The following is a 16,476-nucleotide window of genomic DNA, read 5'->3' on the forward strand; positions in this document are numbered from 1 at the left end:
CTGCTGTCGTCGACCTGGTAACGATGCTCTTTGCCCGTTACCATTGAGCCAGGCTGATGCTTGATCATCCTTGACTTCAGCCACGATTTCTCGGCTAAAAGTCTTGAAGACCCACTTGCCTAGCGACTCCTCACCTCCAACCTCCACACCTTCTCCACGCTCTACGACACGCCAACTGCGCGACATGAGTACAAGGGTCATGTTTAGACTTGCCGCGACAGCTTCACAGCATCGTGCCACCGCTTCTGCTGCCGTCATACATGCATGACCACGGTTTGGTCGGCGACCTCGCGGCTCAATGGCAGACATGCTTTGCCAGCACTCCCGGTGCCTTGCATATATAGCAGAAGGTTTGTCTTTTCATTGCCCGCACACGGCCTTCATCTCTCCTATTGTTCCCTGTCAACCGTTATGGCCCGAACCCTAGCAGTACTGGCCTTTGCCGCTCAAGCTTGGGCACAACTCGAAGGGCGAGGTTTCCCTGACTGCAGCAATGGCCCGCTTCAGAACAACGATGTCTGCGATCAATCATTAGATCCGGTCACCAGAGCAAGAGCACTCATCGCTGAATTTACGGTCGCCGAGAAGATCAACAACACCGATTCAACCAGTCCCGGCGTGCCTCGTCTTGGTCTCCCAGCTTATACGTGGTGGCAGGAAGCACTTCATGGCGTTGCAGACAGCCCTGGTGTAAACTTCTCTGATACTGGAGATTTTCGCTATGCCACTTCCTTCCCACAGCCGATATTGATGGGAGCTGCGTTCGATGATGCGCTCATCAAAGATGTCGCCTCTGTCATCAGTACCGAAGCCAGGGCATTCAACAACTTCGATCGTGCTGGACTGGACTTCTGGACTCCCAATATCAATCCATTCAAAGATCTCCGCTGGGGTCGTGGCCAAGAAACACCTGGCGAGGATCCATACCACCTCAGCAGCTACGTGCACAATTTGATCCAGGGCTTGCAAGGCGACGACGAGAAGTACAGGAAGGTCACGGCAACATGCAAGCATTTCGTTGCTTATGACATCGAGGACTGGAATGGCAATCTCCGCTACCAGTTCGATGCTCATGTTGGCTCGCAAGAGCTTGTTGAGTATTACATGCCGCCTTTCAGGTCTTGTGCACGAGACTCGAACGTTGGAGCATTTGTAGGTTGGCCCTCTTTTCTCCACTTAATGCCTCCGTAATCACTAATTACTCTGAGTTACGCAGATGTGCAGTTACAATGCGCTGAACGGCGTGCCCACATGTGCGGATCCATGGCTGCTTCAGGACGTGCTGCGAGACCACTGGAACTGGTCTTCTCCAGATTATTGGGTCACAAGTGACTGTGATGCAGTACAGAATGTGTTCTTGTTAGTCGCCAATTCCCAGAAGTGGATGGGACTGATTTATGCTAATCACGTGACCAGACCTCACGAATATGCCTCCACACGCGAAGAAGCCGTAGCAGTGTCTCTTAAGGCTGGTACCGACATAGATTGTGGACAGTATTTTTCGAGCTTTCTGCCAGGAGCGTACGCCCAAGGTCTCATCAATGAGGCAGACCTCGACAAGTCCTTGATCCGACAGTATACCTCACTTATCCGAATGGGATACTTCGATGGCACAGTGGTTCCATGGAGGAACCTAACGTTCGCGGATGTAGCTACACCATACGCTGAAGAGCTGGCCTATCGAGCAGCCGTGGAGGGAATTACCCTTTTGAAGAATGATGGCACTTTGCCTCTACATATCAGCAATAGGACCAAGCTAGCCTTGATTGGTGACTGGGCAAATGCAACCTCTCAAATGCTCGGAAACTACGCGGGTATTCCACCATTTTTCCATGGACCTCTATGGGCAGCCAATCAGACTGGCGCTGAAGTGCTCTACGCTCGTGGCCCTGGTGGAGAGGGAGATCCGACGACGAATAACTGGCGCCCGGTCTACAACGCGGCCAACGAAAGCGATGTCATCGTGTTCGTTGGCGGCATCGACAACAACGTTGAGTCTGAAGGCAGTGATCGTGTCACAATGGCGTGGACTGGCGCTCAATTGGACATAATCACATCTTTGGCGAGCTACGGCAAGCCCATGATCGTAGTCCAGATGGGTGCTGGTCAGCTTGACGACACTGCTCTACTCAAGAACGAAAACATCAGCGCCATCCTGTGGGGTGGTTACCCGGGCCAGGATGGTGGCAGAGCAATCTTCGACATCATCCAGGGCGTTGTTGCACCAGCAGGCAGACTTCCCACGACACAGTACCCTGCCAAGTACATTTCGCAGATCCCAATGACTGACATGAATCTTCGACCAAATGCTACAAGTGGTTCTCCGGGACGCACTTACATGTGGTACAACGAAGAACCTGTTCTGCCATTCGCACACGGCTTGCACTACACCAACTTCACTGCCCAGATCAAATCAGAAAGTCCTTCCGGATACTCCAGTAACTCATACGAAATCAGCTCCCTGCTCGAAGGCTGTTCGGAATCGTACCTCGATCGCTGCCTGTTCCAGACATTCTCTGTCGATGTGGCCAACACAGGATCCGTCACGAGTGACTATGTCACACTCGGCTTCCTCGCTGGTACTCATGGTCCTGCACCTCACCCGAACAAACGTTTAGTCGCATATGAGAGGCTGCACAATATCACAGGTGGCTCGACCGCGACTGCTGCCCTCAATTTGACACTCGGAAGCTTGGCACGCGTGGATGACCAAGGCAACACTGTTCTGTATCCAGGTGACTACGCTCTTTTGGTCGACATGCAGCCCCTCACGACAGTCAATTTTACCTTGACTGGAGAGGCCACGACACTAGATCACTGGCCGCAACCACCAGCCGAGAGAGTCCAGACCGGTGTATACTTCGTTGGCGGTTACGGTAGTGGTGCTCCATACCAGCTGCAATATCCAACTGAGGTATGAGTATGATGATGTTTTGCAGAGTACATGAGCTTGAAAATCACCGCAAGTACTTCTATATAGTCCAAAAATAATGGTAGTCGAACATCGTCGCCATTGACGGATCTCCGTAAAACCTGTCTTTTCTCCCAAGAGCGCTGAAATTCCCATTCATTAGCTTGGCTCTGCTTCCACATGCACCACGAAAACCTGGTAGGAGAAAACACCACCACCCGAGACTGAAATTGAATCGAGTTCTTCATATAGCAATCAGAACAATATATTTGTACACTTTATCGACGAATGCAGCGCGGGTATCGAGAACTATAATCACATGAACAGAGCTTCGCAGCAAATTCCGCCGCTAACTCAATTTCGATCAACATTGAAGTGCATAGACTTCCACTCTTCCACGATCAAGCAGTCGTCGCAGTACCATTTCTTCGACTCTGGCGCTTCCTCGAAACCCAGGCATTCAAAGTGGAACCACTCTTTCTTGCACTGCTCGCCATCGCACGCGAGCATCCTTCCAGAGTCCGGCCCATTGCAGTAGCAATACGTCTTCTTCGGCTCTGCCGATGATTCTTCGTCCTCCTCTTCTGCTGTTCCGCTCTCTTCCATCTCGACATCATCGTCAGCATTATCAGCAGCAGCAGTACTTTCCACCGTCTTGCCTTCCTCAAACGGGATCTTATCATCATCAACTTTATCCCCAGACCTCTTCTGCTGCTTCGCCGCCCTCTCATTCGCCTCCTCCTGCTCTTCCTCTTCCGACTTCTTGTGCTTCCTTTTCAACGACTGGAGATGTTCATCTTGATGCTGCATCCTCGCAACCTCCTCGCTCTCATTGTTACACTCTTCTTCTTCATCACCAACAGTATTGTTCTCCGGATCCTTAAGTCCGTTGACCAATCTCCGCACTCCTTGGTCGTCACCTTCCTCGGAGTCCTTCAATTCAGGATCGACCCATCCTTCCGTGTACGAGCCACCAAAATCGATAATCCACAGATCGTCATGCTTGTCCACCATGAAGTTATCGCCTTTGCTGTCGCCCCAGATAATGTCATGCTGATGAAGCAAGTCTACCATTCGAGCCGATTCTTGCGCCCAGGCGTTTCGTTTTTCCTCCGGGACTTCGGTGCTCAACATCTTAGTGAGCGGCGTGGCTTCCTCAATGCAGTCCATGAGAAAACCCATCATTTTCGATTTACTATTATCATCATCGAAATGTACCAAACCTCGTAGCAGTGGTACGCGCAATTCATTGTGGAGACCCTCTGCTTCCAACTTCTTCATTATCTGGATCTCACGTTTCGTTGGACCAGGTTCTGCGTTGTTGACGGCTTTGAGAAAGTATCGCTTTCCGTCGCGTTCGACCAGTGTAGGGTGTATCGGCGTCTCTGCAGGGCCCTCTGCTTCATCGATGACAGTGATCTCGGACGCAGCGAACGAGGGCACGTTGAGTTTCTGAATATATTTGGGAAGGTTGATGGTTGGGATGAGCTGATCGGTTCGCTTAGTCAAGGATTCAGAAGCAGAGTCTTCGACGGCAGAGAGCTTGCCCGAAGAGATTGTGAGGTGGTAATAGTGCGTAGGGCAATGGAACCACTCCTGGACTGTTCGCTGCTTCTTTGCGGCCTTCTGCTTGGGTGCATTGGACTTGAATGTCGAGGCCAGAGGTCGGAGCATCCATCTTTGTAGCGCTTCCGGCGGGCCAACGTCGTGCTCATTCTCGTCCTCGCTTGCGTCAGTGCTCGCTGACCGACTGCTCACGTCGACACCACTGTCCTCATCGTCGGATGCGTCTTCCTCGTCCTCGTCTTCCTGGACGAAAAGCGGAGCGGTCTGATGGGTGGCATCGTCGCCTGACGCTTCAGCTTGCACTTGCTGCAACAATCGCTGGTATTGCTCTCTGATTTTCTTGCCGGCCTTTGATCGATCTTTCAAGTCCTTGGGGTCCACGATGACATGATACCGCTCGTGATGCACCAACGTCGTCAGCGCACATCCGCCGTCATTGTCATAGAAGTAGTTCAATACGTGGTGCTCGGGAAGCTTGACCATAATGCCGGCTTTTAAGGGATAAATTGGTTGAAGAAGGTCTGAACTGAGCACAAAGAAATTGGTCGGGCATAACGAAGAGCAGTATCGATTGGGCACTACGTATACCTACCATACTGTTCTATGTCGTACGTTAGCATCACTGTGGCCACACAGTGTCTAGTCAGAGACATCGACATCATTGATCTGTGCTGGAACGCTTAGTGAATAGTTTGCATCATGAGCAGCTCAGTTGGGTGAAGTGGCAGGGACGGGATCGATGAGCCGAAATCTAAAGATCTCACATCGGCAGGGGTACATCTCGGGAGCGGGAAGATCGAGAAAACGGCCAATCAACGAGGCGCATGGAGATCTAGCGCATCGCGATTGTGCAGAGTGGACGCGATCCGCGTAAAGTGGTTGCTGCTGCCGTGGAGAGTGATCGCAAGCTGCTCTCGCGACACGTCGCATTTCGCAGATATGACCCGGCCAATTTTGCGGCCTTGGTGAGTGACCCTCCCTTCATTCGCGTGATAGACTGTTCTGTCGGGCGCATTTGAGGACCATTGATGGATTATGCACCATGCTGGCGAACCCGAGTCGTTGATCGTAGCTGTCCGGCAAATCCCGCGACGTGCGCCTTCAAGCAGTCGCAGGTACCTGTTCGACGGCTGGGCCTAGAGATGCAGTTCTCTTCAGCAGCGACCGGCCGATGCCACGCGATGGCCTCGATCTTCCTCTTGCGGACAGCTTCTCATGCATGAGAGTGTGATTTTGCAATTTCACTTGCCAGCCATGTTGCGTTATTCCATTCCGGGCATCAAGCTAACGCGGTCGAGGACCATACCTCTGGTGCCAACCCAGTCTCGCAGAGCCTCCCACTCCTCACCTTCTTCTTCGCCTCGCTTGTCCATGTCTTTGAAACCCCATGCGCCAGCGAGCCGGTCAATTGCAGCCCTCTCTTCTTCCCTCACCCATCGCTCCCACAATGGCACTCCACTGGCCCAGGTCACGCGGTCCATCTGGTCATTGGACGTGGTTACAGCAACATATCCTGTCATGGCAACGGCGCCCACGTAGGTCATGATGCCTGCAAATGCAATCCCCGTGGCTGTTCCAGTGTCCATGGTCTGTTGGAGATTTGAGAATTGCGTCGAGAGTGTATAGGCCGCGATAGGTGCAATTCCCAAGCCTGCCATCGGAATAGCAGCCTGTTTGAAAGTCTTCGCCTTTTTGAAGGATGGTGTGCAATATGAAGTAGAAATGATATCGATCGCTAGAGGCAGTTGGTGTGCTTCAATGGCTGCGCCCAACGCCTCTTTGGCAACGTCCGAAGGGATAGCCGACTTTATTTGGTCCGGTGAAGCGGACGAATAGACGACCTGGCTCCCTTTGAGGCTGGGAATCGGCTTGTTGCTGTACAGGTGGAAGACATCGGGAAACGATGAAGGCTGGTGGAGCAAGCTCTGGAGCTGTACATATGCCTTGAGGATAGCGGGTGTGACGAAGACATTGGGATCGCGCGCTATCTGCTCGGCGCTCTCGCTGATCACGTTCAAGATGCTGGCCTTGCTGATAACAGCTGGGTACGATCTCGCGTTGACGCTGCCCAGCAGAGCTGATGTCGCCGTCTCCTTCTGCTCCTTCGCCTGGGCGCGTGGATTGCTATCGGCACCTCGCTCCTCCAAGACGACCTTGGCCAGATATTCCAGCTGCTCCAATGTATACAGGACTCGTTCCTCGGCGGGGAGTGTGCCAGGTCCGGGCTGAAGGACAGACGATGAGAGTTCCTGTACGCGGCGGTGGATCTTGCTCAGATCCGGAGCTGTGTATGGCTTTGGCGGTTGCGGCGTGCTCGCAGTGGCAAGCTGGCGGATGTGCTGGATGCGCGCATGTTGAGATCGTGCCCTTGGTGTCGGCGGGCTGCTGCGGTGTGAAAGTGGGCGACGGGCGGTGGGGGCTGTGACGGAGGAGGACTGCACAACGGGCCTAGATGGGCGGATGAACGCTGTCGGCCGCAGCACGGCAACGATGGGCTCTCGACCTATCCAACGAAGCTCCATGGCTGCTCTATGCGTGCTGTTCTGTGAGCACACCTGACTGCTTGTTTATGCCGCGGAGGTGACACGGTTTTGGGATTCAAAGTCACGTGCTGCCTGATCAAATGTTCCCAAGTCCTACATTATCAGACCGATTACCACAATGAATTGTACATCTGGACTGTTTAGCCAGGCTCAAGCTCTCTTCAACACGATACCACCCCACAATCAGCCATGCAATGCCGTACTCATATTGCCCGCCACGTCCACTCTCCTAATCTTCACAAATCTCTTCTTCAATCGTCATCAATTACAATACGTCCGGCATCATTCGGGTTGGTGACGTCCACAAGCTTCGCTTTCTTCCATGGCTGGGGTGGTCGAGCGCTGTCTTTAAACTCCGCCCAACCTGGACGACACCACAATCGCTCTTGTTTTCCTAGAGGTGCCATCTGCCCCGGTCCTGGCATCAACTCGTCATCGTCAAGCGGCAACAGTCGAGCGTTCTGAATGATTTCTCGTATTCCACCATCGTCCTCGAGTGCTTTAGCATCCAGATGCTCGGCTTTGGTCATTTGCTGACTCCGCTCGTGCATGGCTTGCTCGATCGAACCCTCAAGCACCAACGTTTCACACATCACTGGACGCGTCTGCCCAATTCTGTGTGCTCGCTTCAAGGCCTGTGCTTCGACATCGGGCTTACACACGGGATTGATGAACCATACTCGTGAAGCGGCGCACAAGTTGAGCCCAAACGCAGCTTGGCCAACATCCATGAGCAAAACCCTCAAATCGTCTTGCTCCTGAAAGTTGACCACGTACTGCGACTTCAGCTTAGCCGATAGCGATTTGGCATAGATCTCGTGCTTGATGTGGAATGTTTCCAGCATCTGGCTTACGTACCACGCTGCATTTTCGCCTGTGTAGAATATGAGGATCTTTTCGCTCTTGTAATGCTCGAGGATCCTTGTCATAAGATACGATAGCTTGGCAGACGTTGTACCAACAATGCGTGACTTTGCGTACGGCGAGTCGTCGGGTAGTGATGCCATGCTCAATTCTGCCGTAGACTCGCGTACAGAGCTTGTAGAATCCTCCGAAAGCCGACGACGCTTCGATTTCTGCTCCTTCCGAGGAGACTGGTACAATGTCTTTCGCGAGCCAGCCTTTCCACTCGATGAATGCGAGCCACGACGAAGCAGCACGGGCTCGCCATCAAGACTTGAAGTCGGAATGCCCGACTTCGCTAGTACAGACTTGGAGTCCTCTGCTTCCGCTTGTCGGCGAGCGTCACGAAGAGACTTGATACCGACGCCTGAGAGTCCCTCTCCAGGATCCCGTTGATCGAGGCGTGCGTTGACAAAGTTCTGAGCCTCGAGTAGCTGCGTAAGCCCTGTGAGCAGCGGAGTGGTGTTATCAAACGACCAGTGCTCGGCGCTCTCTTCTGGCCAATCCCGAACATAGACGCCTAGCTCGTGACATCTGCTTATAGCTGTCCAGCCTTTCGAGGCCAAGATGACTTCTGTACAACGGAGTGTCTCTTCCAACAGCTGTCGATCTTCGGGCGTGCAATTCGTACCCTCTTTTGCCAAGTAGCTCCTGCTATTCTTAACACTTGCATGCACATCCGCTTCGCTAAACCCTGACCAGAAGAAAGCGCTTTGCCTGAGATTCGCAACTAGCTGCAGTCTTGCTTTTGTGCTGTTCTTATGAAACAGGTAGTCGGAATCGGTTCGTTCAGATGTCACCGCGTTCGCAGTCAAGACGAGCGTGAAAAGATTAGCGGTCTGCTTGTCCCAGAAGCTGGGCCTGAGAACCACCACTTCGTGGTAAAGAGGAGGCAGCTCAATATCTCGCTCATAATCCTCTGGTCTCGTCTTGACTACCGCAGCCTCGAGCATACGCCGCAAAGAGACTGAGAATCCGGAGTATGTTCGTTCACGTCTATCTTCATGTCGATAAAGATAGTTCTTTGCCTCAGCCGACATCCATGGTGTCACTCGTAGGAAACTGCTTGCGAGAGTGCTCAAGCTGTCAACGGCTCCGCCTCGGTCAAGCTTCGCATCGAATGTGCGTCTGAGGTCCAGAGTAGCATCTCTGTTCGAACCTGCCAGCTGGGCATCGATTTCGACTCCAAGAAGATCTTTAGCTGGAGTCCCTGAGACCACCCAGCGATGGTCGGCCCTGACAAGCTTGTTCGCAACGAGAATGGTGCTAGTAGTGCCACCATTGCCGAAAAATGCTCCTTCGTCCGCAATAAGCCTCTTGAAATGTACCCCTTTCAGAGGTGACGAGTACAGATCACTCTCAGACAAGCAATGACAGTCCCGTGTTCGGGTAGCGCCAATATACGTGCAAGTGCATAACATCGCGTTCTTGGGCATGCGGCGCCCGTTGGCATCTTGTCCGTCTTGAATCTCCATATCGAATCGATTCCGTGTGAAGAGGATGATGTCGTATCTAACAAGTTCTTGCGCTGGCGGAAGCGACTTCTTCCTGTCGTCCATGACTAGGACTTTCAGTGCACCCTGCTCGACATGCTTGTCAATCTCGGCCATCCATTGTTTACACAAGTTTTGCGGAACCACAACAATCGTCGTGGATGCCATCAAAATATGTGCCGGAGGATGCACAATGGTATTCCGATTGAATCGAATCGGCATAGCAGGAATATCGTATGATGCCGGCTGCTCTTCAAGTTGTGATGCAAGAGCCTGGCCGACTCCTAAACTTGCCACTTTGCTCAGGCGGTCGAGCTCCACGCGGTAAGGAACTCCTCGTCTGTTGATAGTCGAAATCACCATGTCCGCCAGGCTGCCCACTTTATTTCGGATTGGAACTGTAGCGTACTGGACGGGCATCTTCGGGGGATGATGCTTCGTTGTGAGGATCAATGCAAGACAGATAAGCGTCTTCCCGTACCCCATAGTCTCCGCTAGGATACCGCCGCGAGGGGCTTCTTGGTACTTTGGCTCTTTGAGAAATTGCATATCTCTCGGAGAATAGTAGAACTTTGAGCCGTCTGCTGCGGTTCTACTCTCTAGCCGCATGTCAAGCATCAGTTTCGGGGCTGTTTCGCGCTGCATCATACACCCTGCTGAGCGCCTCTGGAAAGGGTATAGCGAAGTCTTCATTCCCGCGATGTCATGGTCAAGATCCAGGAGATCTTCCAGGCCTTCAGACAGGTATCGCTCCTCAATCTCGCGATGATTAGGTGACGGGGAGGACAGCTTGTTGAACATGTAGAACAGACTGGGATTTTCGGCATCTCTGGACGACCACATGTCGAAATGGCTCTTCTTGCCGGGGTCGCATTGCCCGTTCCATCTAACCGACATACCGAGATTAGTGAATGATTAGACTTGAAGCTCGCTGACTTGAAGCTCGCTCTGCTTCATTCAAGGTTGACTTACAATGCAGTATTTGTATGCACCCTAGCAACAACAGCCTCGACGTCCGATAGAAGTGTCCTGTTAGAGCGCTCGATGGACGTCAAGCCCACGTCGTTGAACAGTAGGTAGACTCGAAAGATCAGATACTGACGCCGGAGTTGACATCTCGAGGACTGCAATCTGATCCAGCCATTGCGCAGAAGTCTGGTGAGGCTCAATTCAATGCTTGCTGGGACGAAGAGCTGCCCAGAAATGGACGGCACCTCGTGCCAGGTGTCATCCAATATCTCGGTGTTCTCCGAGCCGATATCCTCGGTCTCAGTGTTCTCGAACACCAAGCAACCCAAAGCCAGATAGCTGGACAAATCTGCAAAGACTTGGCCCGCATCTCCAGGGCGGAGCGATGAGTTGTCCACGGGTGTCGGCGACACTTTCGGGGGCGAGCTAGCGACCGAGGTGCTATCGGTATCGCTACCAAGTACGCTCGTGCCGGAACTGGTGTCTCTGGTTTGGACTGAGGTCTCCATGTCGTTCACGTTCGTCTGATCTATCGCCGCTTGGGCTGTGTCCTATGGGGGCAAAGAATGAGTTCCGATCAAAAAATCGGCATGTTCGGAGTCGGGCGACAATCTCATTCTCGCCTTGCACAACGTATCGCAACCAACAGAATCAGCTATTCGGACGTGAATCGATAAAATGTTGTCGGGTCGATGTTGCAGGAGGCAACAGGAAGCGCGACTACTCTGTCAAGGTTCAGGGCAATGCCAAGACATTAGCGCCACTTCCACAGAGCATCCGACTTCACCTTCACCTTCAGTCTCGAATATCTGATCAACTTCCACTGTACCTCCCAGAGTCAAACGCGTCAAGCTATGGCAGGCCCAGCCAAGAAGAAGCAAAAGCGTGAAGAAAAGCAAGAAGGCGAGCTGCCGCAGAAAAAATACTACCGCCAAAGAGCGCATGCAAATCCTTTCAGCGACCATGACTTGACGTAGTATGTCAACATACCAATCCGTAAGCTCAATGAAGAGCGACACTGATCTCACATCCAAGTCCAGAGTCGCCAGATGCCATGGACTGGAGCCAGCACTACCCTCACTTCATCGCCCCGCAGAACGGCGACAGCAAGATCGAAAATGGCATGCCAGCAACAGCAGGACAACCTCCCGCAATGACCAAACAAGTCACAATCGCAGACATAGGCTGCGGCTTCGGCGGCCTAACCTTCGCCCTCTCCCCCAAATTCCCCTCCAATCTAATCCTCGGCCTGGAAATCCGCACCTCAGTAACCTCCTTCGTGCAAGACAAAGCCCGCGCTCTCCGAACCCAACACGCCCAAACCAATGGCTACCAAAACGTCTCCTGCGTCCGCGCAAACACCATGAAATTCCTCCCAAACTTCTTCCACAAATCCCAACTCGAAAAAATATTCCTCTGTTTCCCAGATCCGCATTTCAAAGCAAGGAAACATAAAGCGAGAATTGTGAGTACGACGTTGAATTCAGAGTATGCGTTTGTGGTGAAGCCGGGAGGGAAAGTTTATACGATTACGGATGTGGAGGATTTGCATTTGTGGATGGTGGAGCATTTGGAGGCGCATCCGAGTTTTGAGCGTGTGGGAGAGGAGGAAGTTGAGAGGGATGAATGTGTGAGTACGATGCGCGTGGAGACGGAGGAGGGCAAGAAGGTCGAGCGGAACAATGGGAAGAAGTTTGTGGCGGTGTTCCGAAGGCTGGAGGATCCACCGTGGCCGTGATCTGATTCATAAGGTAATGAGTGAGCGGATGAGAGCAGCAGATCCGTGCAGAGACTCGAAAACAAAGCGAGAATACTCGAGCATCATGAGATCCGAGTGCGTGCGTTGGCATGTTCACTTTTCATTATGCCGTGACCTCTCCACGGCTCCAGCAATCAAAATATGTATATGCCTCGCCATGATCTGTGTCACGCTAGAATTACAAGGATTATCCATATATCCCAATCTTCATAAATACGTATGTCTTTCTGTCCATGGAACTCTCGTAGTTGCTGTTAAATCACTCGCAACATTTCGGTCATTATGTGCTTTTACGGGTAGGGCCGCTGTCTGCCCGCACGTGGGTGGTGTCATAGATATTCCAGCTCATCCCATTTCCACAGCAATGCCAACCAAATCGCTAAATCAGGCCAAAAAAGAAGAGCAACGTCGGTTGCGCGGGTTGATTTCCTCGTGATCTGCTCGGTGAGCTGATAGCTCACTGAGTAGCGTGGGAAGAATTATACGCTCAAGAAGTGGCGCTGGCTGGACTGCTGGACGCCGTGCCAGCTTTGCCGTCACCCTTTTTAGCCTTGTCCGATTCTACGAGAACGAATGTGTAGTTTTTCGGGCCATTGTCGATTGTTGCTTTGCGCGGAGTGGCTGCTCCTTTTACTTCTGAGGGTGGACTATACTCGTGCACGAAGAACTCGGCGGGTGGCTGATTCTGCTTCGGCAATTGCGAGGTGACGTGCATTCCAGGTGGTGGGCATGCATTGGCCACGAAGCTATACTGTTGGGCAGACTGAGGGGGCTGGCCGGCTGAAGGTGACACATACTGCATGTGTTGCATCTGTGGGGGATAGGCCATTGTAAGCTGGCCTTGCGGGTTGACGATCGGCACGCCATTCGTGAACGACATGGGTAGTTGTGGGGCCTCCGAGGCGGGAACCATGAAATGCTGCGCGGGAGCATAATGCGACGCTGGCATGTGCATTGGTTGTTCTGGCATGGACACATTCATGAACTGCTGATGATGTGCTTGTGAATAGCCCTGCGGAACTTGTTGAAACTGGCCAGATGAGGGAAGCGGCTGAGGTGGTGGGGGCATGAAGGCAGTGGCAGGAAAGGAAGTCTGCACCGCTGGGGCGGACTGTGGAGGTGTGTTCTCAGTAATGACAGTGTTGCCAATCCTTTGCCCCGTCTGGTGGTGATGGTGATACATCGGGGTGTGTGGTGGAGAAGTGAATGCTTGTGGTTGCGCGGTGCTGTCGACATTGGCGTTGCTTTGCTCAGCGTCACTTTCGCTGATGCTCGTCTGCGTACTGAAGTTGCCAGAGCTTTGCCAGGGTGGGAATTGCGGTCGAGACTGCTCCTGTCGACTATTGGGCGATAGTGGTGTCGGAGGAGCGAGATTGCCAGACATGGAGATTTGAGCATGCCTCTGGTTAGCGTGCATGGCGTCTGCAAACGTCCAGCTCATGGGGGATCGCTGTGCCGAACCGGGCGTAGATTTCATGACTCTGCCCTGAGCCACTCCATTGATTACATTAGAAGATCTGATTCGTCGTAGTTGCTGTGCTGGTACTAGATTCTGTGACTGGTGGCTGGGTGACGCAGGCTGCACTGCTCCACTGTACGATTGACTGCGCAGTGAAGCCAAGCCTAGTGCTGCTGGCCGCGGCCGTTGGCGTCTGGCAGCCAAACTGCCCCCATTGCCCTGAGGGGGCGGAGGCGATTTGAAGGTCGCGTTCTGTTGCGGCTGGGGAGTCTGGATGGCGAACGAGCTCATCTGCTGTGCGAGCACTGTGCCAGTCTGAGAGTCCCTTCGAACGAGCACCTCTTCCGAAGGCCATGCCAGAGGTTGCTCCGATTGCTGTTGTTGCTGTTGCTGGGCCAGGCGTTGAGCCTCTTGAAACTGCTGTTGGAGTTCGGTCGGGTCGACGGGGATTGACTGGCCAGGCTGCCATTGACCTGAGCTCGACGATTGCTGAGTCGGCACGGGCTGGAAGGGGCTGTCAGATCCACTATGCGGCGCGAGTGAAACAGAAGAGCTGCGACTGTCGGCCCAGTCGGAGGAACTTTCCGATAGAGCAGTGCCGTCGTGCATGAGAGAAGACGGGAACATGGAGTGTTCTGACATGGTGGACGGTATGCTCGAATCATTGCTCGACAAAGAGGTACCAGTGTGATCAGTAAAGACCAGTTCCCCGTCTTTGAAGTCGTCATGATCCATGCCGGTGTAAGCGGCTTCCAGAGCATCCGAGCTGCCAGGGAACGTCTGAGGCAAGCCCGAGTATTGCACAGCGGACGGCATCAGGCCGCCATGATGGGTAAATGCGTCGAATTGCTCTTGGGTGAGCGTCCTTCGATTCAGCTCCTGCGGACTGTCAAACATGTCCTGGGACATTGACTGCGGTGGCATGAGTCCATTGGCGAAGGATTCATTCGGAGAAGAGATGCCAGCATAAGGCAACCCGTTCGGCATGTTGCTCGATGGCATCTGCTCTTGGTATGGCGGCGGATGGAACGCGGTGGTGGGTATCTGTCCGTCGGAAGCGCATTGCTGCATCATCGTGAAGTATTCGGGCGACGTGAAGGCGGGCGACGTGTCGGAATCGGAATTGAAGGCGCTCGACTGCTGATCGGACGGCTGCTGCTGCTGACATTGTTGCGCGTACAAGTTGTACGCGCCCGCCTGCTTCTTCGCATCTTGCTTCGACTTCGCGCGTCGATTCTGAAACCAATTCTGTACACGTCTCAGCGCGAAAGTCCATTAGGCCGTTGCGATGGCGTTACTTACATTGACCTTGTCCAGCGAGACATTGAGCGTCTCGGCAAAGCCCTTTTTCGTGTTGGTGCTCGGCTTGTTCTGCTTCTGAAAATGCGACTCCAAGATGTCGTGCTGCTCCTTGGTCAGGCGCGGCTTGATGTCGCACGTCATCTGCGGCGGCATGGACGGGTTCCCGTTCACGCCGTACTGGTGGTGGTGTTGCTGCGGCAGCTGCCCGCTGCCGTCGACATAGGGATGGAAGGCGGCGGCGGGATGGTGGTGGTGGTGCAGCTGGCGGTGCTGCTGTTGCTGCTGCTGGTGGCCGGAGGGAGGCGCGACGAAGGCCATGTCCATGCAACGGCCAGGCTGGACGCCAGGCCTGGCTCAAGCACGATCACGCAGGCACGGCGGGCAGGTAGGTGAGTCTCCGTTGCTCCACGCTCGCGGCAGTTTGGCAACGAAGTATGCGGGCGGTTGGCCGTTGTGCTTCCGCACCGCCTGTCTTGCCCTGCCAGGCGATCAGCGCAGGCGCGCCGTCCAGCTTATCCCCGTTCGTGCTCAGCAGCGGCCCCGGACCCAAGTTTGAGCAGGCAAGCGAGCGAGTGGCCGGGTCTCGGGCGAGTGGTATGCGGCAGCGCGTCAAGGTGTGGTAAACGAGAGAAAGAAAGACGGTTAACGACGGCGATCACGCGTCCAGCGTGGAGACGAGACGGGCAAGCGAGTGTGATGATGTGGGCGATGCTGACGGGCGGAGACGAGGGTGGATGTGCGCGGCGGAGGGCAGCAGCAACAGCGTGGACGAGCAAGCAAGCAAGCAGGCAAGAGGGAGAAACATGGGGCCCTCAGTCAGGACGCAATATGGTAGCAACCTACACCACCACACGGGCGCGAGCGAGCGAAGCGGCCGGCCGCCAGCGTGCAATCACCAGCGCGCCCGGAGATCCCTGCCCAGGTGCAACGCATGCACCACTCGTGCTGCAGGCTGCGCAGCGAGGACTGGAGGAACACATCCGTCGCACACTGGCGATTGGACGACGCCGAGCGCACCCCCCTGGCAGCTGCACGCTCTGCGGCGAGGTTTATTTTTACCGCACCGTCGCCTCGCTGCTCTGCTGTTTCTGTCCCCATCCTGCTCGACGACGCCCGTTCTGGCCGCGCGCGCCTGGACGTTGCCTGGCTTGCGCACTTGTATGGCCACGGTTTCCGGGCGCGTGGTGTGCTGTCCTGCGTGCGCCGCCCATCACACACGGCACGCGCTCTCCCGATGCGCTACCGTGGGGACTGTGAAGAGCAGCCGGAGTCGGGAGGAGCTGTGGGCAGCTGGTGCGCCGCGAGGGCTGAGGAGCTGGTGCAGCTCAGAGTTCGGCGCCAATGACGAGAGAAAGCTACAGTGAGCGGCGAGGAACCGAAGCTATGGCAGGAACTGGTTTAGCCTGCCGCTGGAATAGTGCATCCCCGTCTCAAAGCAGCAGACGTGAATTTCAAGGGCCGAAGCGTGTCGATATATCATTAGTCGCTGTCACTGCCGTCGCGCAAGTGGTTGTTCGCTATAGTGAGATGTGCAATGTCATGCGAGCCCATGTTGACGCGGGAGATTGCTT

The 16,476-nt window shown here is 54.1% G+C and overlaps 6 protein-coding genes across 6 annotated transcripts; 2 read left to right on the forward strand and 4 right to left on the reverse strand.

Moving 5' to 3' along the window:
- Window positions 1-411: 411 nt before the first annotated feature.
- Window positions 412-2,920, forward strand: CKM354_000354900 (uncharacterized protein; the record flags this gene model as incomplete). Its single annotated transcript, XM_044798749.1, has 3 exons — window positions 412-1,152; window positions 1,217-1,359; window positions 1,417-2,920. The coding sequence occupies 3 exons, from the start codon at window positions 412-414 to the stop codon at window positions 2,918-2,920; spliced, it is 2,388 nt and encodes a 795-aa protein (XP_044654684.1).
- A 345-nt stretch (window positions 2,921-3,265) lies between these two features.
- CKM354_000355000 (uncharacterized protein) lies at window positions 3,266-4,960 on the reverse strand (the record flags this gene model as incomplete). Its single annotated transcript, XM_044798750.1, has 1 exon — window positions 3,266-4,960. One exon carries the CDS (start codon window positions 4,958-4,960, stop codon window positions 3,266-3,268), a length of 1,695 nt encoding a protein of 564 aa, XP_044654685.1.
- Window positions 4,961-5,739: 779 nt separating this feature from the next.
- CKM354_000355100 (uncharacterized protein) lies at window positions 5,740-6,999 on the reverse strand (the record flags this gene model as incomplete). The annotated part of the gene is made up of 1 exon (XM_044798751.1): window positions 5,740-6,999. One exon carries the CDS (start codon window positions 6,997-6,999, stop codon window positions 5,740-5,742), a length of 1,260 nt encoding a protein of 419 aa, XP_044654686.1.
- A 272-nt stretch (window positions 7,000-7,271) lies between these two features.
- On the reverse strand, window positions 7,272-10,894 carry CKM354_000355200 (uncharacterized protein; the record flags this gene model as incomplete). The annotated part of the gene is made up of 2 exons (XM_044798752.1): window positions 7,272-10,302; window positions 10,389-10,894. 2 exons carry the CDS (start codon window positions 10,892-10,894, stop codon window positions 7,272-7,274), a joined length of 3,537 nt encoding a protein of 1,178 aa, XP_044654687.1.
- A 345-nt stretch (window positions 10,895-11,239) lies between these two features.
- Window positions 11,240-12,123, forward strand: CKM354_000355300 (uncharacterized protein; the record flags this gene model as incomplete). The annotated part of the gene is made up of 2 exons (XM_044798753.1): window positions 11,240-11,361; window positions 11,421-12,123. The coding sequence occupies 2 exons, from the start codon at window positions 11,240-11,242 to the stop codon at window positions 12,121-12,123; spliced, it is 825 nt and encodes a 274-aa protein (XP_044654688.1).
- A 508-nt stretch (window positions 12,124-12,631) lies between these two features.
- CKM354_000355400 (uncharacterized protein) lies at window positions 12,632-15,229 on the reverse strand (the record flags this gene model as incomplete). Its single annotated transcript, XM_044798754.1, has 2 exons — window positions 12,632-14,851; window positions 14,906-15,229. 2 exons carry the CDS (start codon window positions 15,227-15,229, stop codon window positions 12,632-12,634), a joined length of 2,544 nt encoding a protein of 847 aa, XP_044654689.1.
- Between the last annotated feature and the right edge of the window lie 1,247 nt (window positions 15,230-16,476).

This window comes from Cercospora kikuchii, assembly GCF_019650295.1.
Source record: "Cercospora kikuchii DNA, contig_00002, whole genome shotgun sequence".
Lineage (NCBI taxonomy): Eukaryota > Fungi > Ascomycota > Dothideomycetes > Mycosphaerellales > Mycosphaerellaceae > Cercospora > Cercospora kikuchii.